This window comes from Hyposmocoma kahamanoa, unplaced genomic scaffold (assembly GCF_003589595.1).
Source record: "Hyposmocoma kahamanoa isolate Upper Pololo Valley unplaced genomic scaffold, ASM358959v1 192, whole genome shotgun sequence".
In the NCBI taxonomy this organism is placed as follows: Eukaryota; Metazoa; Arthropoda; class Insecta; order Lepidoptera; family Cosmopterigidae; genus Hyposmocoma; species Hyposmocoma kahamanoa.
This window is the reverse complement of record NW_020653719.1, coordinates 1,064,612-1,092,535: the sequence shown is the minus strand read 5'-3', so window position 1 is coordinate 1,092,535 and position 27,924 is coordinate 1,064,612. Positions and strand designations below refer to the sequence as shown.

Sequence of the window (27,924 nt, the reverse complement as noted above, 5' to 3'; positions counted from 1 at the left end):
TATTTACTTGAACATTTCACAACATTTTCAAGGCGCAAAATCAACTTCGTAACTTTTAAATACAGTAATATAATTTCCATAAAACTCATTGCATTGCTATTAGCTATACGTGTGTTCTTGGTTATATATTACACATAATAACCGTAACGCAGGTTGCGATCACATTATTGTACAGATGCGTGAGCGCAGCGTTTGTGACTATAGGGCTGTCTATTCCAATGTCCATTTTTTGTGCGTTTTATTGCTTTTTGTCCATTTATACATACACAAATATCTTTTATAATATTAGTCAATGCGTAATTATGTTACTACAATAGAAAAGGGAAACGATAAAAGTTCAAAAAAACAAATGAAATTTCAGCGAATTCGACTAATTATAATACTAAGCTTTTGAAAAATAAAGATCGAACATATCGAATTAAGTATATTTAGAAAAATAATCATCATGCTTAGAAAAAATTAATCACATTTAAAAAAAATCATATTTAGGTAACAATTAAGAACTTGTTGAAATAACAATTCTACGAGATAAACTGTACTTTCGAGTAATATACTAAATTTCCGAAATAAAAACTGGAATAGATTAACAAGCACCACAATTTATGAAATGTATAAGGTCGCTTTTAAATGTCTAAGGGCACGTTCCCACTAAATCGTTGGACGACTGTTGCGTGTAACCTATTCCCACATCACAACTATCAGCCGTAACTGTGTCGTGGACGTTTATTTTATCGTTGAACGACTGTCGTGTCCAGCTGTTCCCACTAGATCGCGACGATAATGTATTGGTCCACGGTAGCCGCCTTGTGGTTTTTACAACAGAATCGTTTAAAGCTGCGATTGTCGGTCGTCACATTTTACTCGTGACATTTTATTTATCGTCGGACGACTGTCATTCTAGCTCTTCCCATTGTCACGACAGTCTGTCGTCGTAACGTCAAAAAAGCCGTGAACGACAGTTGTACAAGTACATCATGTTGTACTATATGTGAACAACTTCATTTAAGTATACAAGTCACGACACTTTAAACTACACGACTACATGTCGTCACGACATAATGGGAACGCGCCCTTACAAGTGTTTAAAATAAGTAACAATAGTGTTCAGTAAAATATATTTCTTCTTATCTCCTATATTTTATAAATTAAGTTGACGGCTTAGTATTACGTCAGCAAGGTGTTTCGGAACTCACACTATTTCATTGTTGTTTCTATATTCTTATTTGCACAAAAGTTGTCGGTAACGTAGTCAATAAGTCATTAATATCTTCAATAAGCTCATTTTTAATTTACTTATATTTTTAACTCTTTTGCCACCCAACACCTACAAAAGGACATTCTTCTAAAATTACTAACTGCCGTACGTACGAAGACGCTTATGAACTTTACAATATATATTTACAAACAGCCTAAACCCTCGTCTGAGTGGAGATCAATGCCCAGCAGAGGGACATATAAATGGATTGATGATGATATATAAACCGATTTCTTAGAATAAAAGTAATGTTGACTTTCAAGAATCCTACTATAAACAGGTATTGTACAGGAATCACGGAGAGTTTGCGTTGGAATTGCATGATTTTATTCCGCCTTCACTTTCCATCATCGAGGGACCAGACGTGGGCTGGGGTTCCACCCCTATGTTGTGGATATGCGGCGAGAGTTAATAGGCATTATTTAGTTGTTGGCCTCATCGTCACTTTCCAACAGGTGAAATAGAGGTCAAGTGCGCACTTATTTTTGTATAAAAAAATACTACATGATAATTTACCTGTTGGTAACCCTAAATCGTCAAGTGCAGCTGCGCGATTCAAGTAAATCACAACGCATGCTCAGTTCGCAATTAATGTGTCTGCCGGTGATCCGTGATGCCCACGGCACCGTACTGTCGATTTTATTATACATATACATATTTGTACATATACCCGTAATGTATACACATAATAACATAATCAGACATTACCATGGAGCACGTCATTGTAATAACAACCAGTCAATCAACCAACTGCCTGGTCTCAAACTAGTTCGCTGTACTAAGTACTAGATCCACCAAAGTAACTCCGGGGCACATCCAGACCAGCACCTTAGCTATCAAAATAATTTCAGGACAGAGTACTAAAACATCGACCTCAAAAGTTCGTGGAAGTGCACCTATTTGCCAAGTTTCTTTGAAATCGGTTACCGGAATCTTCAATCGGAATCATAATCTCAATACAGAGTACTAAAAAAATTGACCTCAAAAGACTTTCATTCCCTAGTTTGCCACCCTTTGAGGTGGAATATTTTCTTCAAACTTAAATGGGACTACTACTGACGTGCCCTCTATCCAACAAAAAAATAATCATCAAAGTCGGTTCACAAATTATCAGAGTAATCGCGGAACATACATAAAAAAAATATAAAAAGCGGTCCAATTGAGAACCTCCTCCTTTTTTTGAAGTCGGTTGACTAGGTATGGATAGGTAGGAATCGAACCCGGAACTTTCACATCTATTGTCCACAATGTTAACCGCTAGACCACCAAAGAGCCATATCTCACAGCGTTGCTATGAATTAGAATGTATGTCGTGTATATTAGGTTATCGCGATTCCTATACCAATGTGTACTTAATTAAATGAAACTATTTTTTTTATTTGTTTATATTTGTTTATTTAAACAAACCAACGTTTCGACCCTTATTTTATGATACCAAGTGACGGGACGAATAACTCCTGCGCCTGGTCGATAGCGACGCGCCTGTTCATAACAGTTGCAGTGCCCTGTCGCCCTGAGACATAAGTCCTATCTATGGTCACAGCTGACTGAGATGGGAAAGTCATCAACCAGTTTTATATAGTTACAAAAGTTATTAGTTTAAATATCGTATTTTTAATTTACAAAAGAACATTCCAATTTACACTACGTACGATTTGCTAAATATTTAATCTTTACAATTTTAATTTCTTTTTTGTAAATTATACTTATTCATTAATTGTAATGTTTACTAAAAATAAATCGCCAAATAGAAATATAACGCGCCGAGGGTTCCGTAGTCAAAAAATTCACACACAATGAGTTTCAATATCAGTTTTACCTATTCTCCAAACTACAAATATTTGATACTACATTTTATTAGTGTTCCACACATATAATGTGAAAAGGTGAATTTTCCTTAGGGGTTTCAGTGTTACTCAGTCCTAGCAATTTGAACAAATAGGGTGACATATTATTATGACAGCGCTTCTATAAACATTCCTAAAAACTTTTTCTTTTTAATTTTACGTTTACCTTTGTACTAATTCACAAAAATGCGAATAAAGTCTTAGTTCTAAAGTTAGCAACAAAAAGACCTCATAATTTATTCTATATTAATACATTACAACCACGTATATGGTCTAGTAAGCAACGTAAGTTCTACTCGAACTTAGCAAATTTGACTTTAATTCCATAACTTTTCCTTTAAATACAACATTAACTTATCAATTCTGACAAAAAGACTCGTACTCAGAGCTACATAATTTCACTCCAAGCAATTAAAATAAGTTTAATGGCGCAGTTCGAAATGTGTTTTAAATCTAACTGAAATCTAATAGACTAAAATATTTAAGTGTTATGCTATGAGTTAAAAACGCCTCTGGCCGACGTTACCGTTATTGCAAGCACACTATAAATCATCAATTGTACGGAATCGATTGATACTATACGAGTAGCAAGTGGAGGTTATAAAAACAGAAAGAAAAATTTAAATTATATCAGAACGAGGTTCAGCTAGAGCAGATCAGAGCCAGAGCGGGCAGCGACCGTGGGAGAGGTGCACAAATCTCCGCATCTCAGAACTGGTCGGCAGGTGCGCAAGAGCAACACTCACACACGCCCGACACCTCCACACGAACACGCCCTCACACTCCGGCCCTCACGCACACACACGCCGCAAACCAGGCGCACTTATGAATGAATCCTCCGTCCATGAACCGAGTACTTACACACACACGAGATGTAATCGTGCTTGTTTATCTCTGATTTATTTTATTCGAAGCCTTGATGCCTCAGAAAGTCAGCTATTAATTTGTTCCCGGTACTTGGTTTAAATACCGTAGATAAAGTAATTAATAAGTCCGATAGTCATCTTGGTTGATGGGACATGTCCGCTGTGCGCCTATCGATAGCTGCTGTTTGAAAAATTAAGTGATCTATCGAGTCATTTGGGATGATCGCGAAGCGTGTGTAGAACTACCGACGTAGACGGCTACATAACACCGGATGCTTAATAACATTTCACTTAGTAATCTCACAGTCCCTGTTTCGATCAATGAACGATTAAGTAATTAACACTGCAAAATTTCACGAAGAATTTAAAAGAATAATGTAAACATTGAAAAAATGCAGGTGGAGAACGTTACTTTACTAAGAAATATACTTTGCATACAAATGGAGTATTTTAAATTTTCGATTTGATTTAACCGGGTTACGCTGTAGGGTTAGGCAATTAAGCAAGCAATTTCATTAACTTACCGGTTTCAAATGCACATGTCTCAAATTGTAAGTACTAATGAAACATAAAAACACAATATAAATAACAGTACCGTCAAATCTAATACAGCTTTATATTGTTGCAGACATCCCATCGCAGGTGCCGCCGCTCACGCCCGGCACTAACAAGAAGATGGCCGAGGCGCTGAAGGCTACCTTCGCCTCCTGGGAGAAGGAGCAACTGCGTCTCGGCGTACCTAAAGGTAAGAGAACATCTCGTATAAGTATTTTGTAAAACATTCACCGTTTTCAATAGTCCTTGACATACTTTTATTACACCATCGTGTCAAACTAGAACAGTGCAGGGCTCAGGACAGTATTTTGCAATTACAACAAGAATCTTTCGGCTGTTATCAAGGGAAAAGAAACTTATTCGTTTTGAAATAGAAGTAGTTTTTTTACCGTAGTGAAATTATAATGGCTGGATTGATTATTTAATATTTAACACCAAAGCAAGTTAAATGTATCTTTTTATGTAATTAACTTCAAAAATTGCAAAAAATTAATAAATCCTTTTTGCATTTTTTTCTGAAAATGCTCAAACTCAAATTCATCTTATTTCATAGGTTAACAAATTATAATTCAAATCGTCATATTGGTCATAACTCTACTACTCATTCGTAAGATTCCCCTGAGAAGAATGAGCTTGAAACTCTAAGGGTTAGCTCTTTGTAAATATACAATTATCATTTACAATAGTTATTTCAAACATTGTAAATGATCAAAACTACCTGCAAGAGCTGAACGGGTGTCTACCTTGGATTTTTGTCATACAAATACGTAGAAGCTGTGTAATTATGTAACCTTTATTGTAAAATTTTAGTTTCACTATAGTTCTCAATCTCGTGAATGACAAATTTTGAATATCAACCGGAATCTGTTTACTGTATTTGCGAAATGCTGTTTTTGATATTTTATACGGTGTTTCAGTTTGACACGTAGTACAGATAAAGTTCGACTGCCAAAGTAATAAACCAAAGCAAAAGTTATTATCAGTACCTTAATAAATACGAAAACGCCATTGAGTTACCGTAGCTAACTATATCTTAAATTATATCTACTCTATACACATAAATATGCAAATAGATACATACTGTAAAATTTAAATTGGCATATGAAAGAAGGTTTATTCGCCCAATGATTAAAGAAGTGACGACCGAAATGGCTGCAGTAGCCAACCTTATTCAGAATAACGTACATTTAACGAGTCTCAAATTAATGCTTTTCGAAATAGTAGTCTATGTTGAAATTGGAATAACTAGGAGTATAGGTAGCAGAAAGTACCCAGTATTAAACTTAGGCATTCTCGACGCGCAATTTAAAGTGGTATTATTTTCATAAAACTTTGATTAAGGTTTGATTAACTGGATAGTATGCTTCAATTGCGTAATAACTTTGATAATAAAAGCAGTTAATATCAGTGGTTCAATCGTTAGATTTCCTAGAGTGCTATAATGGTCTTCGGAGGACTCGTCTACGAGTAGCTTATTTTACTGTCGTGTGAACACTGGTTTTCATCTCGAAGTCGGCAATAGCACTTTACGATCGGAAGAAAAAGCTATAAAACATAGAGTTGTGTGTAATTTTAGACTTCTAAAGAAATATGATTCAATTTTCTTTGATTAAGCCGCGAATTATAAATATCGTTTGTAATTAGGGTTGCCTGGTGTTCCAACATAGCAGGATGTTCTGCGGAACATGCGATTTATTTAAATGTCTCACGGGGTTTAATATGCTCATTAGGGTATTTTTCGTTCTCTAAAACAGAGAAAGAAAACAATCACGTACAATAATATTTATATTTTGCAGCGGTTCGTGCGTTCTAGTCATGTGATTGACTGAAATCACTATAATTGTTATGGTATGGTACACGTAATATCCCATAACGGAAACTTTTGACGTTTTAAGCATTATTGCGTGTCACATCAATATAATCTATAGGTACTAGTTTGAATTATTTTTTATTAAATTGTAACAATTAACTTCATACATTCCGTGAAGAAATGGGACGATACTTTCATAAATTTGAAATATTAAAAATAATAACTCTAATAAGTCACATACAGTCAAGAGTACATCAATCTTGAACTTTGGACTGCTTTTATCGTAAGCGGCATAGAGTTGAATATAAATTGCACCCAAATGTCAAACTCAGTGTCAAGCTCGACCCTGTACGAATAAGTTTTTTCAAAGTCTCAAATTATCAGCAGTTTTATTATTCGTCGTCAAAATTTAATTCAAAATGACAGATATCTCGTAATGGAAAAGCCTATCAACCCTATTTATAATACACACGATCCTGGCTAACTTTTCATGGAATCAACCAACATGTCACCGAAATGGACTCACTGAGAGACGTTATAAAATATTTTATGACAAAACTACCATCGTTTGGTTGCAGCTTTATGTTTTTTTTTTTGTCACAAGGAATAGTTTTCATTGCAACTTATTACTGGAACACCATTAAAGCTTGTATCCAATAAAAAAAGTTATGCTTTTTAAAAAAGACAGTCATAAGAGTCCACCTTAATAAACTCTCTCATCGCGTATATAGTCCAAACGTCTTTTAACTTGCGTCGGTAATCATGCAGTAAAAAGTGTAGCTACATACATTGTTCATTTTATTTTTATTTATCTTCACTAATAGCTGGCTGGTGATACATACAAAAACTGTTAGCGCGATGCACAGAGCGTATAATACAAGCTATTTGCATATGGTAATGCGATGGTCGACCACCACACGCTCGTGCTTTGTTGGTGGCTATTCCACGCTCATACAAACAAGTATATGTAATACATTAGTATGATGTAGAGAACAATCAAATGTACGAGGAGTAATTAACGTAAGTCGTTACGATTAGGACTTGATAGAATTCATTAAGATGTTAGTCTTGTTTTGTTAATCTATACTCTGTTTGTCTATTGCCCATTAGAGCGTCGATTTATAATTTTGAATTTCTGCTGATGTTCTACTATAGTATTTCTGTTTCATATTGTTATTTATGTACTAATGTACCTTAACAATAAAGGTTTTTCATGCATTACCAGTACGTTCTACCAAATTCTTTGAAATACATTTGTTTTGAACTAATGAATAGCCACTCGGTTCAAATGAAGTTAACGTATCACAGCGCATCATTCATCAATGTTTGCGCGTTAGGATCGCGGCTCGGGCAGGTGGCGGGTTCGACGCCCGCCGGCGGAAGTGCGTGCGTCTACGTTGCGTCTATTCGCGCTTCCGGTGCGCCCGCGCAGCGTCTCTTCCACAAAATCACTACAATGTCGAATGATAAAGCGTACTAGATCACTACATACAGTTCTAAGCCTTGTTACTACTAATTGATGTGTATTACAAATTTGTTTTGCTTTATAATATTTGGCTGATTTTTCGAAACTTTCGTTTTTTATGAAACAAAAACTGACCTCAAAAATTTATGGAACTTTTATTGAAATCAGTTAACGTAAAGTGGGTGAAATCCAATAAACCGGATTCATCCCCTAATTTGCCACCCTTAGAGGTGGAATATTTTCTTGAAATTTGAATGGGACCACTTCTGAGGCACCCCTTTTCCAGCAAAAAAGAATCATCGAAATCACAAAAAATATAATCGAATTGAAACCTCCTTCTTTTCACGTCGGTTAAAAAGATAATTATTTAACTCTGTTATTACAGGAATTATGCCTTTATATATATACTGACCATTTTTTGAGCTATTAAAGTAAATATTGTCTAAGAACATAATCTGAAAATAAATGTTATAATTATAAACGTGAATGCTATGGATACCTAATTGATATTGAATAGATCCATTTTTTGTTCACGTAGCGATTCGATTTACATAATTTAGCATATATTATTATGTTTAAACCCGCATTCCGCCGCCTAATTAAACTTTTCAAGATCGCCTTGTCAAATCCAACTTCAATTTGTTAACTACTTGATTAATAAACGGTGCTAAAAGATGATAAAAACCGGTCACAAGTGTACAAAGCTCATATGTATATGTTAATTGTAATTTATATGCAAAACGACGGATTTGTAAAGTAACAATTTTGTTTATCAAAGTGTTTCTAAATAGAGGGCATTTTTTATTTAATTTACAGTGCACTGTAGCTAGACAAAAGTTGTTTGTTGAAAAGTTAATACAAAAATTGAGACAAAGAAAAATTTCTTCAATTCGATTTTATTTTTATAATATCACTTGATATTATAAAAATAAAATCGTACAAAAACAAAAAAATTATTTGTTTGAAAACTGTTCTGCCAAATCATTACGATGACAACTGCGTTCCGATTGGCTAACCCAAATTCGAAACAATTATCGGGTATCGTCAATTGTTCCACTTCAATATGACCAGTTTAACTTGAGCTTTGCTATGATGGACGAAAATTGAAATTTAATTTCCGATGAAATGGGATTCCGTTTGTTTTGAACACCACCGAATGTAACAGCCCCCCATAGTTAAAGATATTATCTTTATTACAATAAATACAAAATAATATTTTTGGAATATGCGGAGAGGTACACACAGGTCAGTTGTCGGTGCATTACTATTTCAGCTTTCTAATTTGTGATTTCAGTGCAAACAAAGATGAATGGCCTTTATTTCGTCTCTATTTCTGGTTATATAATCGATGGATGGGACGAACTAGTCGTTCTCCTGGTGGTAAGCGACACACCGATCCATAACAGTCGTTGCCACTCAGAGCTTTAAATCACAAAAATTTGAGGGGCTCTGCCACTGCGCCTGTCAGCCTGAGATAGGGAGGGTTGCAATTCTACTATTTTATAAAACCATTAGTCATTGTAATTCTATTGAGATTAAAGGTACAACAACATAAATACCATTTTAAACAAAAAATCTTTAATTTATATAGCTATATATAGGTAAGAAAATCACTATATTTGTACACGTGAAACTCAATAACAAAAAGCTATGAACTTAATGAGAGTTTTATCGGCAGAAAGATGGTGATTATCTTACAACACGTACATAATTTGGAGATTTTTTGTGGAAAATGTCACTTATGTGGTTTTACCTTTAAAGCAGACGATATTGCAATTATGATAATAATATTTGCTATTCTGCTACTATTTAGTTGCAAAGGCAGTTGAGTCTCAATAGAGTGTCAGAGGAATGGCAGTGATTGCATTCATTCATTCAGTCAATCACTGTCGATCGTTGTTGCTTTACTAAAAGTACCATGGAAATATGCATATCTTAATTATTATCTCGTTTAAACAGCAATTTAGACTACATCGTCGAATGTCATCGACTCGCCAACGAAGAGCAGAACACAAAAAATTTCAAAGGCAGTTGAAGTGATTAGTAGCTACCTTTCACCAGATTACCAAACGCACAAAATCCTGCAATTGACACTCTATCTGACATGATTTAAAATTAGCTGACTTCTAGGTTCCAGGTCTCATGTGCCTGTAATTTCACCAACACCCTTATACTCGCTGATATTACGGCTTGGCGGTAGAAATAGGTAAGGTGGCAGTACTTCCCGACGAACTCTTTCACAAGGAGCTTTACTGCTACTGGCTGGGCTAGAACCAGCGATCTTGCCATACCGGGGCTATCGCTCTCCCGACTAAACTAAAGAACTTTGTTTTTAGTTTTAACGACTTTTTAGCCATTCTTTGTTGTGGATAATTGTACTTTACATAATTACAGAACATTCTCGTTTAAAATGTTGCAAAGTCTGTATCACATCAAATGCTACTCCAAACTATACTATTATGACTACAAATACAATAAATATACAATAAAAACTAACTTTATCCATGAATTACGCACACTTTCACACCACCGCAGCGCGTAGTACGCTTTACCGAAATTACACGAAGTTAAAAGACTTAACTACACAAGATAAGGCTTGCCTTGAGTAATGCGCCGACTTTCCATGCTTCTAATTAAACTGGAATATAAACGAGGCCCTGATAACGTATACTTTCATAAGAAGACAGCTCTGTATGCAAATATATATTATTTTTGCATGTTTACTTCGTGTTTGTGAATTCGGTAAGTCTTAGTTTCTAAATAGTTAGAAGAAATTACATGCAAGGTCAGGTGGGGTAAGAAGTACATACTTTATTTTGAGTCAAATGTTTTGAGCTCTGAAAAGAAGATACAAAAGAGATAAAGGATAGAAGAAGAGATAAAGGTCTTTTAAGAATTTAGAAGTACACTAAACTTGCCTTTGGCATTATCAGCTGATGTTTTTACAATCATTACTCTAAATTCAATACTTACGATGTGTTTGTCCAAAAAGTGCAAATTGTGATAACGTTTCTCGGTTCTCTTTCCCCAAAAGGTGGACAGTACATTGTAAGTATTTCTTATAAAGCTGATGTAAACCTCGTGTTCTCAAGATTTCACAACTGTCATATTTGTTTTTCCGCCATTTGAATTTCGAGCATCATAGCGACATCTCTTTAAAATCGTTTTAAATAATTTTGTCCAGTTTATCAACTGAGAAACTATTTTTATTTAATTTTTTCATACAAACAAGAAAACACAATACAATTTCTCAACAAACTGCGAAAGCAGTTTGTTGGCGAGGTTACACTCACAATCACAAAACTATAGTATACCTAGTACGAGTACATTTATGAATAATAAATAAATAATAAATAAATAACGCACACACTTAACATAGCCCCGCACTAGGGAAACCCTGTGTCGCCGGTGCCATGGACACACACATAGACAACCACAAATTACACTCAAACTTACGAGAAAAATAAATGTAGGCCATACAAACATTTCTCCCGGCCCGGGAATCGAACCTGGGACCTCTGCGTGGCAATCCGGCATGGTAACCGTTCGGCCACGGAGGCAGTTAATCATCATTAATAATCAATACCAGTGTCTACACTGGTTTAATTAAATTTACATAATTTCAAGTTTTACTTTTAATTTTTTTTTAAAATCATATTTACGTAACAATTCAAGAGATAGAAGATTTTTGAGAAGCAAATTCTCAAAAAATCTAATTTATTAAATATAATTGGCAAGAAATGTCTATTTGTTCTTTTACCGTAATACTTATTTACTTTTGGACATACATATTTTATATAATCTATACTACTAAACTCGTTAGATTATGAGTTAAGCTTTGAGAGGGACTCCTCTCCCCCGGTGTTCTTCTTACAGGTGGGGACCTGACCGTAATATAACCACACGAACAGGACACTACTACTGAATTAGTATTTAATACAACATAATGAACAAAACGGCGATAGACGTCCCTAATGAAATTACATTGATCATCGGACACAAAAATCACATTGAAATAAATAAATATATTATTACTAAATAGTAGACAATTATATTTTAAATATTAGATAATTATATATAGATAATTATTAATATCCACGTAAACAATACAATTAAGTTTAACTATGGAAACGTACGGAAAGCTGCTGCGTTTAATTGTCTCTACGAGATCTTGAACTAATCATGTACCACCTTTGACGTCGTCGTTAGATCCACGAATTTACAAAACAATACAATACAAATATACTTTTATTGCACATATGAACATACGCATAACAAAAAACAATAGACCAAAGACAGGTACAATAGGCGGCCTTATTGCTATGTAACAACCTCTTCCAGACAACCTCCGGGTAAATTTAAAGACAATATATAATTGTGGGCGCAGTAAATCCTAGTAAATATGACTATAATACACACATTGCACTTACATTAATAAAAATAAATAAAATACTTAAATTTTAAAAATAAGAAACACATAGTAGGAATACTTACAAGAATTATAACCACGCAAAAAAGAAGAGAAGGGTAGGAGTATAAACAAAAAATAACACATAATATTTAAAAGAAAGCTTTGTGTGTCAGACATATCACATCTGTATTTATGAATTAGATGCTTCTGAGACAGGCTACTATTCTCGAAAGCCATCGGTATGAATTCAGATTATTTAATAACAATTAACGTATGTCTTGTTAATCACTTTAATAAAAAAAGTAACAAATTTTAACAAAATGGTTTTACACTAAAATTTGATTCGTCTGGGGCTAAATCGACATTAATTGGATATAGGCAGTAAAACTAGGTTCTAGTCCTTATAAAACTAGCTTTTTTTTATGGAGACATGACAGATGATGAGGAGATAGACAAAGACAAGCGTGTCAAGAGGCTTATAGGTGACTCGGATTAGAGTAGAGTACAGGTGAAGCTGCAGAGCATTGAACACCGTCGTAAAGTTGCTTATATATATCACGAAGAGTGTGCGATGGAATTGCATGATTTGGTTCCGCCTTCCTTCCTTCCTTTCCATCATCGGGGGACTAGACGTGGGCTGGAGTTCTCCCCCTATGTTGTGGATATTCCCCGGATTCGCCCAAAACGTTTCGCTTCCATAGTTATCTGGCAAACGGCTAGGGCGTGGAACCTTGCCAGCGAACTTGTTCCCCGAACGCTATAACTTTGATATTTTCAAGGCGGGACTGAATATTCATTATTTAGGTGTGCATACTACATCGTCGACCTCGTAGTCACTATCCATCAGGTGAGATGGAGGTCAAATGCACACATATTTTTATATAAAAAGAAAAGTCTACTAAAGTTGTACAAGTGCGTAAGTGCTTATTTATTACGATGTGTTTATAACCAGAAAACAGAAGCATTGTATTTATAATAAATAATACACATGTCTTAGTTCGATTTACCAGTCCGGTAGACGGGAATTATCTGTATGTCATGCGATAGAACGAGACAAAAACAAACGGCGGCCGATCATTCATGTGTTGGCGATGCTTTCATTTAGTTACTACCGTTATAATACTTTGTGTAACTACTCACGAGATGTTACTATGACAAGCAGTATTCATATCTGCCCGTGGTTCTCTTTTCTACAAACAAAACAATCATTGACGCCAGTATCGTAAATATCAAATAAAATAAAAATCATTTATTGCAGACAATATACAGTCCATTTTGTTATTCATTATGAATATTCAATATGATTTGTTAGTTATTTTGTTAAAAACAAAATTAATGAAATGAATGAAATTGAATTTATTATGTGAAAGAAATGATTACATTATACATATTAAGAAAATATTGACTACCACGGTGGCCCAGCGGTAAATTTTTCCGGTAAGACCAATTTGGGAAACGGACTATTCTAAATTGGTCCATAATTGTTCTGGCACTCACAGGTCATTTCCTAGTTTCAGTATTATTATTATATCTATTTTAGACTCTCGCCTCTCCCATGGCCTAATTATTATTAAATTGCTTATTATTTATAACCGAAGAAGTCCGAGTATTACAATTATCTTCGCCTTAGAAACTGTCTTCTTTACAGAAAGTACGTGAAAATTTTATCACTACTGTGAGAAACATAGTTTTCAAACGGGGCGTTTTATATTCTAGTTCCTCTAATGAGATGCATTTGAATTTGACAACAGGCGGTATCATCATCCACAGACCGAAACCACCCACTGCTAAGTACAGATCTCCAGTAGTTTGTGCTATCATCTACCACAATCCTTAACAATGTCATCTCTTGGCCACCGTTCAGTTTTCACCTTACGCCACGGGTCAGTATTCAACTGTTATATATTAACATTTAGCAGAGTGAACAGCTCATAGCGTATAAAAAGATGGAACCGTTGTGGATACTGCACAACAGCATCGCATCGCAGCAACATAAACGCCGGCCACCGACTAAAAGCAGCAATTATACTAATTATTTATTATTAACCGCTCTCGCTCCGCCATCGCCACTCTTCGAGAAAATGCCTCCGAGCTATTTGTCGCTGCCAACGCCGCATTATGTCTATACCTATTGATTTTTATATAATCAATCTTAGACTTAATATCCACTAGAATTTCAAAGGATCTAAGACAGAGGCTAGTTACGCTGTAATTTGATTGAATCTTATTTTCATTATAGTTTTATGAAGAGATTACAACTTTTTTGCCTACGAATGAAGATGATACCAGCAAACTCAATGTTTACCTTTTTGATGGAGTTACACCAACTCCATATTGTAGTAATTGCGGCGTCATTGAAGACGTTTACCACGTTTTGATGAAGTGAGTTCAGACCAAAAGACTCAGGAGACAGTTGAGGAGGGTGGCCAGGATACGACAGACTGCGTAGTGTAATCATAGATATCCTATATCTATGAGTCTAATAGTATATTGAAGCGAAGATACTGTTCAAAATATACGTAAGTAGTCTGAATCTACTACGGTGAAATTACAGGTACGTGAGACTTGTCAACTTATGTCTCACGTACTTTAAGATCTTTGCGATTTAAAGCCCTGAGTGTCACTTCAACAGTTACGGATAGGCGTGTCGCTTACTGCCCGGTGCACGGCTTGTTCGTCCCGTCACTTGGTATTATAAAAAAAAAGTTAGATGTATAAGTTAAATACTGTTACGGAGCGATTATTGTCTTCTTACACAGTATGGGCGCGTTCCCATTATGTCGAAATGTTTTATTTACCGTTGGACGACTGTCGCATCTAACCTGTTCCCATATCAAGACTATCTGGTCGTGGACGTTTATTTTATCGTTGAAAGACTGTCGTGTCTAGGTGTTACCACTAGATCATGATGACAATTTGTCGGTTCATGTCAGCCCCCACATACCACATAAATACTAGGCAGCCGCCTTGACGTTTGCACGACATAATCGTTTGAAGATGCGATTATCTGTCGTTACATTTTTATCGTGACGTTTTATTTATCGTCAGATGACTGTCGTTCTAGTTCTTCCCATTGTCACGACAGTCTGTCTTCGTAACGCCAAAAAAGTCCTGAACGACAGTTAATCGTGTTGTTCTATATGTTACAACAACTTCATTTAAATATACAAGTCACGATACTTTAAACTGCACCTAAACGCGCCCTAAAGCTCCTTAAATTTAGATTTAAAAAAAAACTAAATATATCGACCTTGCATCATTCAATTATTCGATAAAATACAAAAAATACCTGGTGTGCATATGAATACGACTGTAAATTCAAACCAATCATAGAAAGACAAGCATTTCGGCACCAAGGTCCGCTCGCTTCCGGTCTTGCGTAGTGGCGCAAGTTTCGCCGTTGCTCAACGCGCTGGTCCACTGCGCCCGGGCTTCCGCTGCCTCTAATTGTTGCACCGTCCGCAATTGTGCATTTATAATCACTTCATATATCAACAACATTCAACTAACTCATATGCAAAATAAGCGACACGACTTTGGTTTGCATAAATCACCCCGTTACACCGTACCATTCTGGTCCATATCAACTTTTCCTTTGCTGCTTAATCCGGAAACGTGTTTCACAGAATAAATTACTTCGTCGGCCAAAATTTGAAAACCTCGTAACTCCGTTTTTGGTCCCTAGTCCCTTTGTTACTCTTCAAGGACAATTAAAGCTTAAAATATAATTTTTAGACCAAAGGTGCAAGGTAAAGGTTATTTTAGTTATAATATAAAGGTATAATCTTAGATTGTCATATACAATTATTTCTAATATTTATATATTATATATTTTTTATATATTATTTATATATTATATAATTTCTAATATATACACCTAGTAATTGTTTTTTGTGCCTACTCAAAAGTTCACCATAATGGAGATGGACGAATTTATCCAAACGTTTCGTTTGTTGTAACCGGTTCAAGTTCAGATGTCCAAGTTTTATGAGTAAACCAACTGTCATTTTCGAGTGAAAAATTTATGGTTATTTATGCTATGAATTCAACTTTGATCGTCAGCTTAACTCGAGACGGGTGTCGAAAACACTTGATAGTACCATTTCATCCATTGGCGTGTTTTCTATCTATTTCCCCTTTGAATCTAATAATGTGAGATATTAATCCTATTACTGTCCTCTAGATCCTCGGCAATGGAGCGAGGCAGCAGTGGCGGCATGGTTGCGCTGGGCCGCGCGCGAATTCTCGTTGGAGGGCGTGGCGCTGCAACAGTTTGCGCGCACACAAGGGAAAGACATCTGCGCAATGGGCCGCGAGGAGTTTGTCGCACGCGCACCCGCGTTCATGGGCGACATCCTTTGGGAACACCTCGAGATACTGCAGAAAGGTACATTTAGTATTCTAAAAGTAGAGACGGAGGTTTCGCATCTAAAAGATTGCAATAAGTAGCACACTACTGCTCCTTGTGAAAGAGTTCGTCCAGGAAAGTACTACCATCTTATCTATTTCTGCCGTCAAGCAGTAATGTGAGCACTGTGTTCCAATTTTGAAGAGTAAGGGTACTGGAGTAGTTATGTGCACAATGGCATTTAGACACAGTGCCAGTGTCCCTCAGATCTCCGAGGCTTAAAACTCTGACTGGTACTGCAACTGCTATGGACCGGTGCGGTTGCGCTTAACACCAGGCGCACATGTTCGTGCTGTCACTTGTCATAAAAAAGATATTGTGATTGTCAACCTACTTGCGAAACGTAGGAATAATGGAGAAGTCTCCTTTTTGGAGACCTTGTAGCTAAACAGTTACGTAGCATTACCTGTAAACATAAACGTCCCATTACTAGACACCGATCTTCTCCAGGAAAGGTTTAGCCCAGAGCACTGTTTTCATCATCATCATCATCATCATCATCATATCAGCCGGAAGACGTCCACTGCAGAACATAGGCTTCCCCCACTGTTTTAAATTAAATTGAATTCCGAATAGGCTATCACTGAAGCTTTTGCGATTTGTTTTACTTGAACCTCATTGCAGACGTGGAGAAGGAGCGGTCCCTGCTAGCGAATGTTCCCCCGAACATGTACGAGAGCAACGTATGCTTGCCCGAGCTCCCAGACTACATACCTCCGCCTGCGCACCACTACAACAACAACAACAACAATACCGGTGAGTTGATTCCTTAATATTCTTTCAGGCTCTGTGTACTTTTCAAGCTTCTAGCGGTTATAAACACAACTTTGAATCCGAGTGCGCAAATATTAAATATTCTTAAATTTAAGGTATTTCTTTTCTTTATTTTTATATTAAAATACACCTTTTTGCATAAAGACTTTTACCAAATTTCTATAATTTCACCAGCATCCTCACATTTCAAAACCGAAAAACGGTAGTGCTGACATTACTTCTTGGCGGCAAAAAAAATAGGTGCATTAATCTACACTTGACAAAATTTAGATTTCCTTCGGTGTATAAACAATATGATAATCGTTATATCTTAGCCACATATGTCCGAAAGAACAATCAAATGTTCTGAATAGTATATAATTTAATACATACATTGTTTTATTGTCGCGTACAATGTTTTGCCAGTAGGCCCCCTGTAGCGTCGTTATCGGTCCAAAAAGATAAGTAATCGCTCTCTATCTGTACAGTCACCCTCATTAACATCCGCGATAAACTTTCGATAATGAGCTTATTACCTCTTTACTATTAATAATGGTATTTTTTTAAGTGATTTTCTTGTTTAAGAGTTTATGACAACGTAAAACCATGAACTATCAGCAAAGTTGAAGCCTTCCCAGTCCCAAAATAGTCTCGTTTGCTCCCGGAAATTGTAGTTTACCGTGATTATTTCTTTTTTTTGTGAATAAAACGTTTTCTTTTTCATTAAGATGTTTTACTAATAATGAAAACATAAAGTACAAATATAAATATCAAACGCCATTGATTGATAAAAACATGCAAACGAGAGAGACGCTAAATTAGTCGCTATCTTTTTTATATTTTTTTAGAAGATTTATAATATTTCATATATAAATAATTTGCTTCGTGAAATTCGTTTTTTTTTTCAAGTGATAAAAGCATTTTTGACATATAATCATATGTACCTTTATTATATCAAGGGTACAATGTAATGGCCCTTAAACGCCATTAGTTGACAAGAACAAGCAAGCTGCGGTTGGCCGCAACTGACCGCCCTTGCTTGCATGCAAAAAGAATCCCCAAGGTGGTAGTGGTGGTATCGCTTCGACAATGCTCATAATACTCCATTATCGATATTATGAATGTTTATAAAGACTATTGTGGATAGTAATTTCTACGTAATATAATATAAACATAGAGAATTCGAAAAATCTATTAAAGCGGTAATTGAGGTTTAGATACAAAATTAATTGCTGTAAAAGAACACTCAACTGATTGAAATATGAATAGAAATGGTAAGTGTAGAGTCTAGCATGCTTATGCATATTCTTTCTAGCTAATGTTGCCAGGTGTCCCGATTTTCATGGATCCTATACCCCGTACTACTACGCTTGTGCCAAATTTCCCAATTTTTTATTTAATTTCTGTTGTACCCAAAGATTGTTTTCTCTGAAAAGGTCAGTACCCATTTTTGACTCGTCAATTTTGAAGTCGATACCGGTTGAAAATGTACATCCTAAAATGTACATATTTCATTCATAAAACTTTGAGATAGATTGGAGGAAAATATATGTTCTTTTTTCAAAATACGGTAAATAAATATTTAGTGCACTTAGTTTTTAATGCAGTGTTGTACTGTTACATATTGTAAGTTTGAGTTTTTAAAATCTTCGTTATTTTTTACGCTAGTAATAAAAAAATAAGAAAAAGAACTTTGGAACAACTATTATAATTTTTGTGTCAACGTTGGAGAAAACACGTCAAATGTAAACGAGACATATGATGAAATGACATCTTAGTACTAAAAAAAACCAACCTCAATAGACATTCATCCCCTAGTTTGCCACCTTTTGAGGTGGAATATTTTCTTCAAACTTAAATTGTGCTATATACTAACGTACCCTCCCCTCAACAAAAAAAAGAATCATCAAAATCGGTTCACAAATTATCGGAGTAATCGCGTAACATCATTAAAAAAAAACAATCGAATTGAAAACCTCATCCTATTTTCGAAGTTGGTTAAAAATCTAAGATGGATACGTTAAAAAAAACATTTCACACAATTCTTTAGAAGTGTTTTAAAAGTAATCACATCGCACGTCGTAGTGAATCTAAGTGTTACTTTTGGAGTGTCCCCGACTGAACCCACTGCAGCATAATATTTAACTATGTCCAGCGAAGTCGCCGGTTCGAATTCAACCGGACCGAGGAAATTTTTCTTTGTGTTTGTTTGATCTTTGTATCGATAATAACAATTAACTTTTTTTTTCATGTTTTTTAAAATTATTTATCGATTCTCCATTTATTTATGAACTGATTTGATGACTGATGATTCTTTTATTTGTTGGAAAAGGGGTACTTCAGTAGTGGTCGTCTTCAAATTTGCAGAAAATGTTTGCTAAAATAAATATGTTTATATTGGATTTCACTCACTTTCCGTTAATCGATTTCAATAAAACTCCTCTAATGGATAGACGTTATAATTATATACACACGTAATAAGTAAAAACAATTAATAATTTTGTAATTTTCTTTTCCGTTCAGCCGTAGAAACACAATCGTGCTTTTTTGCCCTTTATCTCTTATTTGGAAACATGATATCACAACATTATGCTGAAAACGCTGTATACGCTGCTCAGCACAAATTAATTGGATGGTGAAAATATAAATATTGTTTCCTTCATTTGCTTGTAGTTATGCAATAAATAACCAACAAGTATTGAAACATGCATATATGTAGAATCACTTGAAAATGAACGTACAAAACAAGGCTTAAATCAAATTTAACTATCACCAGGGGTGGTACTGGCGCAATCCGCCAGATAAAAGCTCATTTCCATTAGATATAAAACGATCCGTTTATTGCGCTGTAAATCATAGCCCGGGATGTTTTGACTCCTAGCCCGAGCACAGCTACTGAAATAATAAATTAACTAAGAGAAATAATAAATTATCGAAGAGACTGCGAGCGCTCTTTGACATCGTTAACACGGGTGGTCTAGCTCGCCGTTCACACTTCTCACCAAATTGATGTTGGAGTGTCGTTTGTCCAAATTAGCTCGCGTTAATCAATCACGTGACCTTTCCAACTTATTAACTGTGTTCAACACCAATTAACATACGTTCACGAGTTGGCTAAAACAAAACAAACTTCTTCATATTCAACTAGATGGTGCCGGCGATTTGGTCTGCCTAAAATAAAATAAGTGCTTCAAGTAGCCTACTGATACTAATTTTTATTATTTCAGATTTATTTTTGCGACAAAAGTAGCCTATGTCCAATCCTAGATCCCACCTACCTCTATACCAAACAGTGGTTTAGGCCTGAAAACATAACAGACAGAGTTACTTTTGCATTTATAATATTAATTTCAATAGACTTTGAACAAAATAATGCACTCACATTTTAATTGAAATGGATCCACTAATCTAAGTTAATTACTATTTTATTCCGCAAGGTTACATTACTGTCTCTGTACTTAGGCACTTATATGCGAGTTGCTAATTACTTGGTAGCACCTCACTTTGATACACACTCGTGTTTCCAGTCGGGCGCGCGTGTATGGCGCAACGGTGACGACCTTGGCGTTGTTTTTCCGCTCTCTTTCAGCCGCGGCGAGGTCCGCGAATCTTATGCCATAATTTGCGACGCATCTTCTCTATTTTCATAACTCTGGAACCGCTGGAGCGCGACCGCCATTACACTTATTGTACGTTGCTTTATGCAAACTTTCTCGTCATATTTATTACGTGTATTACATTATATTAGTTACTACGCAAAGACATATTTAAATGTAAATTCTTGGGATAGATATGAGTACTTCAATTCTAATATAAAGAAATGGATTTACAATCAATCATTACAAAATTTACGACTTAATGTGCTTCACTCGAGCATTACAAAGGATTATTGCAAAAGTAGATATTTATTTATTGCAATCGTGATTTATATATCCTATTTTACTCAGCATAATTTATTTATTGAATTTGCCACCTTAGTTAGTTATGAAATTGAAGTCTCACACAAACAAAGCAAGCAATAAATAGTAACTTTATAGATTTGTTGTCCAGGACTACACATAATATACTTCCTCCGTATACAATTAACAAAAAAAAATGAAGATCTCCATTATTTTCCTTACAATGCAAGGTTACTTCGGCAGCCCCTTCCACCTTCCCTTACTGGTGTGGCAACACACGACCTCAGTGGCCACTCTTCGGCACACGCTGCCCATCACTATTGTTTCAACGGCCCAATAGCAAAATACCCTCACAGCCGTGCGACGCGCTACACTTTGAAAGTTCAGTGTCATTTCTATTCCCTTTTCTCCTCTTTTTCTGTTTCTTTTCTATTTGCCCAAAAAAGCTATTTTCAAATTTTTATTGTTATTCCAATTTTCTTTTTCCACCTTTATGCTCAATTAACAGTTCCTTTCATTTTAATTTATACCTACACTAACCGAATGTTTTCCTTTTGTTAGGAAAATCCGCATTAGTGACAACGGATGAAAGGGCATTGTACTTCCCGTTAAAAGTGAAAAGTGATTTTAGTGAGTGTGTGAGTTCAAATATGGCGGATTTGGATTCGGGATAAAGAATGTTTTTGCACCCAAGCTCCCGCGCTAGGGACTCCACTGAGCTGGACCCTATCATGGTGTGGCGTGGTAAGTAATTTACTTTCCACTTAACAGAAAATCTATAAACAGGCACTTGTCAAAGGAATATTAATCTCGGATAAATTGCTTACACACTTAAGAAATATCTGAAGGTACCTTTTGTCGTAACCTGCCTATTTGTGTCCTCATTCAACTTGATTATAAGTTAGTAAAGACAATGTACTTAATGAGACATTTCTGACATGCGTGTTTAAGTCGCCAGTCAACGTAGAACACTCGCTATCGATGCTAAATAGCAGACAAGCACATGAGGGGAGAACATCGCGTCCTCGCAGCAACTCGAGCGTTGCGAACAAATGCAACTGGGCCGCACTTGAAGGTTAAACAAAAACATAGTATATTGAATATTTTGCAAGTGAATTATTAATAAGGCGTGTGGTTGCAACTCATCCGCGCTGTCGCAAGGCGAGCACATCCCCGCGTTGCGCACTCACTCTAATCGCCGGACGTGCGCCGAGGAACAACGTTGCTAAACCGCTACGCATCGTCCGCTAACGTTCTGAAAATTTTCATGGCCACGAGTAGTACTTACCGCCTACGAACGCTTTACGAACCCTTATTAGTACGTTTATATTTGTATCTTATCGGCCGTGATAGAACTAAACCCCTTGCCTACCTTCTTTAACAAATACATTTAAAAAACCAGAAATCCGAATAATTATCATATCAGCATTGATATGGTGTAAAAGGCTGATCTGGAGTCAGGATCTGAACTTATAAGGTGCGTGTGCTTGTACAGGTTGTAGTGCCCTTCCCGTATAACCAAGAGATTGATAGGAACTATAAACCAAACTTATGTAGAAGGATATGTGACTGACCATATTTATAGAACATTTATTTAGTGCTATATTATTATTTATTTATATGTAACATGGCAATCTGACAGTAAGCCGTACTCGGTGGCAGGACAGTAGCCAATCATAAAGATTTACGACTGCAAACGTTGATCGGAGCTGCGTCGGCTATGTCGGCCGTGTCGGCAGCGGCAACGCCCGGTGTCCTGTCATGATTTATCTACAGCATGGCCCCGCCTCACTCGATATCCTTACCCTACTGTACATTTCATACCACTACTTACCATTTACATACTATTCATCTCAGTTTAACATGTTAAAATAGACTCTATTACAAACAAATCCTTGATTACAGTTTTATGAAGAAAAATTGCTTTATTGGTCGACCTTAACTTATATAATTACCATTCAAGTGTTTTCTGTAAAAGGATAATAGGATATACATCATTAACTATTACCTTCTTTGTAAATTAATATAAAAAGCAGCCATATTATACATATTGAATCGACCAATACTAATAATACAGCACTAAACTGTTCAGATCGATTGATCTAAAGTGTCGAAAGGATATATAGCTTTCTATAAGATATCGATAAAAAGATACGTGTCATTTCGAGTAGCCACATCCGGCAACCATTATCCTCAACTGGCGTGCTTCCGGTGCAACTCGATACACACTCCTGCGCACGTGCGCAACCTTTTCAAATTTCGATCTACGAAAATTTGTAAGGATGTAGGAGCGAGAGAGAAAACTTAATAAAGTCATCAAATGACTTGAGCGAGAGAGATGTAAAGCCAACAAGCAATGAAATGTTTAACATACAATTCAGCCTAATGGCCTCGAACCGTCAGGTAATAGGGTGGAAACTCCAGACAGCTTAAATGCAAAGACAATGAGAAATAAAAACCATTCCCAAATATGCTTTTTTATACGAAGCACGTGCCCGTAGTACTAACGTAAATCAATGACAGGATAAACGAACAGCACAAATTAAATCTCAAATAAAATAGAAAGATAATCTACAAAGAGGCATTAGGTTTGCCTCGCTTAAAATACAAACACGTAAAATAACAGAGATGCAAGGTACCCAATAATCCATAAAGAATCTATTCATTGTTGAAGAACATTGAAATATGCAAGACATACTTAACAGAGTGAAGGCAGGTAAGAAGTTTGAAAATCAATCCTCAAGGGTTGGTAAGAAAAGAGCAAAGGAGTTTCTTTGATATGTATTCGTATTTCGTAGGGTGCTCGCAAACCTGAGGGGCACTTGCCCTTCAATAGGTCCTTAACAAGGGCTCTTGCGAAGTGCCCTTTCAATCATTCTTTTATTCACGCACCTATTTCAAGTATCCTTAATTCACCTAAATCTGATTTGTTTATCAAACGTACCGGCTTCCAATATAAAGGGCAAGGGTCAGCACAAAGGCCCTGTTTAATATAGAAAACGATTGTTATCGTCGACATTTTACAGCCATTTTAATTTGTCCTCGTAAAATTGTCCGTTGATAAAAATTCATGATCTTTAAAATTTTATGTAAAACGAACAATATGTTTCATATGGTTTTAATTTTACTTTTTTACTCCTTTCAAATAACGGAAAAGGAAAATTCTTGTGATCTGGAATTTCCGGGTAAAGAGTCGATTTTTTAAACAATATCGCTTATTTCATGGAATTACCCCGCTCCAATACGATAACAATTTTATCAATGGACTTCGTATGTTTCATTATAATTACATTCGTATAATATAAATTTAATTGAGCAATGGAATCTAAAATGTTATAAATTGAAAAGTTTGCATATATCGGTGTTTGTTACTCAATAGAAATTTGTTGCATAGATTTAGACGAAATTTCAAATAACCGTTTTAAATAGCAAAAAATAGATGACAAAATTTTCTTTTAAAAACAGTTGAAATTAGTTAACGTGTTCGACTTATCGGAACTTACCCTAACGATACATAGCTGACATATCATTGAACAATTTCATTGATTCCTTGATTAGTACTTTGGTATATTGAATATTTGTTAACACTAACAAAGTCGTAGGGAAAGTTTATTACAATAAATGCTTCATACAAAAAGAACTTAGTGCAATTCAAGCAAATTTATTGACTAATTGACGACATTGTCAAAAGAAAATAAAACTGTGGGTGTGAATCACTAAACAGAAAATATAATGTCCAGTTTTCCAAAATTTAGAACCGTGGAGGAAATTTAGAACACTTACCGCCTCTCAAGTCGAGGACTTGGATTCGAATCCGTGCTCGCACATCTGAGTTCGTAGGAATTTAATTACGTGTGAAATTTAATTTGAAATTTACCACGAGCTTTTCAATGGAAGAAAACATCGTGATGAAACCTGCACGTCGAGGTACGTTCATAACCTTTGGAAAACGTGTGTAGTAGAGGGGTGGTGAACTAAACCCTCACCTGTGAGGAGACCTGTACCCGGCAGTGGGGACGTATAAATCAGTTGATGATGATGACGATAATGACGACACCAAAATTTCACTAGAAGATACACATTTTTTACACATTTTCAACAGTTTAGTTTACTCAGGTAAGGAAATCCTTTTTTTAGAAACTCGAGTAGGGTTTATTCCCTAATCGCAGGTGTTTTATCAATTTACCTTTACACTATTAAAATTGCCGTGGGAAATAGAATTCGCGAATTCACAAATCTAAAATCCTTTAATATAAGTATCAGGTTCCACAGAGCGGTGAATTCACAAGGCATTCGTTATAAGATCTGTTGTAAATAGACAAAGGTCTTCTCAGATTTTGTCGACTCGTATATATCACACTCGCGTCAGTGTATGACGCCCGAGGCGGCGTGTTTGAAGTGCCGAATTCAATTAATTGCGTTATTTGCGAACTTGCCGGGCACTCGTACTGTAAGCGTTTGCCACGAAGGCGGCATCGAAGCGTCCCCCGCAAGAACAAATATTTGCCGAGAGTTCATTATCCGTTATTAGGCGCAGCTCTTAATTGCCAAGCCGCCCCGATTACGGTCCTGTCCTCCCAACAAATTAGATTGGAATTTAAAGATTTTTAAACATGCACATTTTTGAACTCTGTATCTTCTTCATTTCGCTTTATACAGTAACACAAAGAGTAATTAAATAACTAGCGAGATACATGCACTGTTTAGTTAGACATAGAAAAATGTTACGAAGGCAACAAACATTTGAAAAATCAATAAATATATTTCTATCTTATGATAGAAATGTTAGTTATCTAAAGTTCACTAGCAAAATTCAAACTATTAAAACAAAGAGTGTAAATGGAATAACATGGAGATATTTTAAATTTAAAACAAATTACAATCGCGTATTTCAGTCAATGGTCGGGACCCCTTTTTCAGTGCACAAGCAGATAGCTTATCAGGACAAATGCGGGGTGTTGGCGGGGTATGCGGGTGGGGGTCGAACGGAAGGCGTGGGCGCAGATTGTCCTTCGCAACACTGCCCCTGAGATAGCACTGTCACAACAATGTCGAATGCTCTGACAGACGCACAATGCCCACAAAAAATACAAAGATCACCATGACTATGTCTACGAGTCAAATATCATGTTGACTGACAATTTATTTTTTTATTTTGACGTATGCTATATGTACCGATAATGTTTATTGTGACTACAATTCTTAAAACAATCAACCCCTATTAAAAACCCGCGACCTAATAATCAAGGTTTGACAGACCACAAAAAACTTATAAAACGAGTGTCGATTTTAGAGCAAGAATAATAATATGTCACAATCATAATGTTCCCAGAAATCGTTCCAAATTTAAACGTGGATAAATGTCGTTTCTCGCGCCATCTCGTCATATGACGGAGGCAAGGAGATATAAATTATTGGCACCGGAAGTGACGTCCCGGCTGTGCTCCAATTTAGGCCACTCCATCCAACGCCGACAAAAGTGCCGTAGCTCATTTGAAAAAGTACTAGCCAACCAAAGATAATTAAATATTAATACAAATGTTATGGTTCAAAACATAATGTTTATCAGTAATTTGCCGTATTGTTATCGCCGGAAAGCAAAACAAATGCGCTTTTAAATGCTGTAGAATTATAATGAAAAACAAATGACAGTTATTGCATTTTGAGTAACATATGTATCCCTGACAGGAAGCAAATTTTTAAACTACACCCAAGGTAATAGAGAGCACAAATTGAATTTCAAATTAGGCTTCAATCAGTGTGCAATCGACAGGACCGGATATACTGCATTTTTAATTACAAAACTTAACGAAATTAACTTTTTGTCATCCCTGGAAATTCAGCATAATGATGCATCATAAACGATTTCTAAGAAATAAGGATACGTTGTTATATATTCTAAATCATTAAAATACAAAACTTCACGCCAACTTCATAAATTTAAAGGGAAACAATTTGTACTTGACAGTGGGTGGACGTAAAGAAGTCAATATCCTTCAAGTGTGTATATATTTACGCTGTAGCATTATCCCCGCTTTGACAGTTCTGGATGAAATGCTCCCACGCAGATTTATGTTCAGTTTCCAGTGTTTTATCTAAAAAAGATTGTTTATCTGTGACTTCCGCCGCTCGCGCCGACGATACGCTCACTAGCGCTTTATTGTTTACACTTAATGTAATTCTCTGCAGGGAATTCCTCGGTAAATTCTCTTTTTTATTTTAAAAGGCGGTTCTGCATTCCGATCCTTTTGAATATCGATTCACCGGCGCGTTCCAACTCTAATATCTATACTTGCAATCGCCATTACGCTGATGACATACGTAATTTTCTGTTTTTGATGCCGCTGCTTACCTATAGGCATATTTACAATGAAAAATCGTATTTTTTTTATTATATAAAGTTATGGGACGAACAAGACGTGCGCCTGGTGGTAGGCGACATGTCTATTCATAACAGTTGCAGTACCGCTCAGAGCTTTAAATCGCAATGATCTAAGGGGCACTGCCACTGCAGCCATCACAAGACATAAGTTGAAAAGTCCCATGTGCCTGTGATTTCACCAGCACCCTTAACCCTTCAGAACCGAAACACAGTAGTACTCACATAGTAATGTGATGTACATGAGATGTGTGGCAGCACTTCCCTAAACAAAGT

General features: G+C 36.0%; 1 protein-coding gene across 5 annotated transcripts in view; it reads left to right on the top strand.

Annotated features, from left to right (window-relative positions):
- The window catches only part of LOC113226714 (ETS-like protein pointed), a 217,192-nt gene that overhangs the window by 161,262 nt on the left and 28,006 nt on the right, over positions 1-27,924 (top strand). For all 5 annotated transcript variants that reach the window (XM_026459437.1, XM_026459436.1, XM_026459440.1 and 2 more), the window contains 3 exons: positions 4,597-4,713; positions 16,393-16,596; positions 17,242-17,373. In XM_026459437.1, coding sequence (XP_026315222.1) covers positions 4,597-4,713; positions 16,393-16,596; positions 17,242-17,373 — 453 coding nt within the window. The remainder of the gene's footprint in view (positions 1-4,596; positions 4,714-16,392; positions 16,597-17,241; positions 17,374-27,924) is intronic.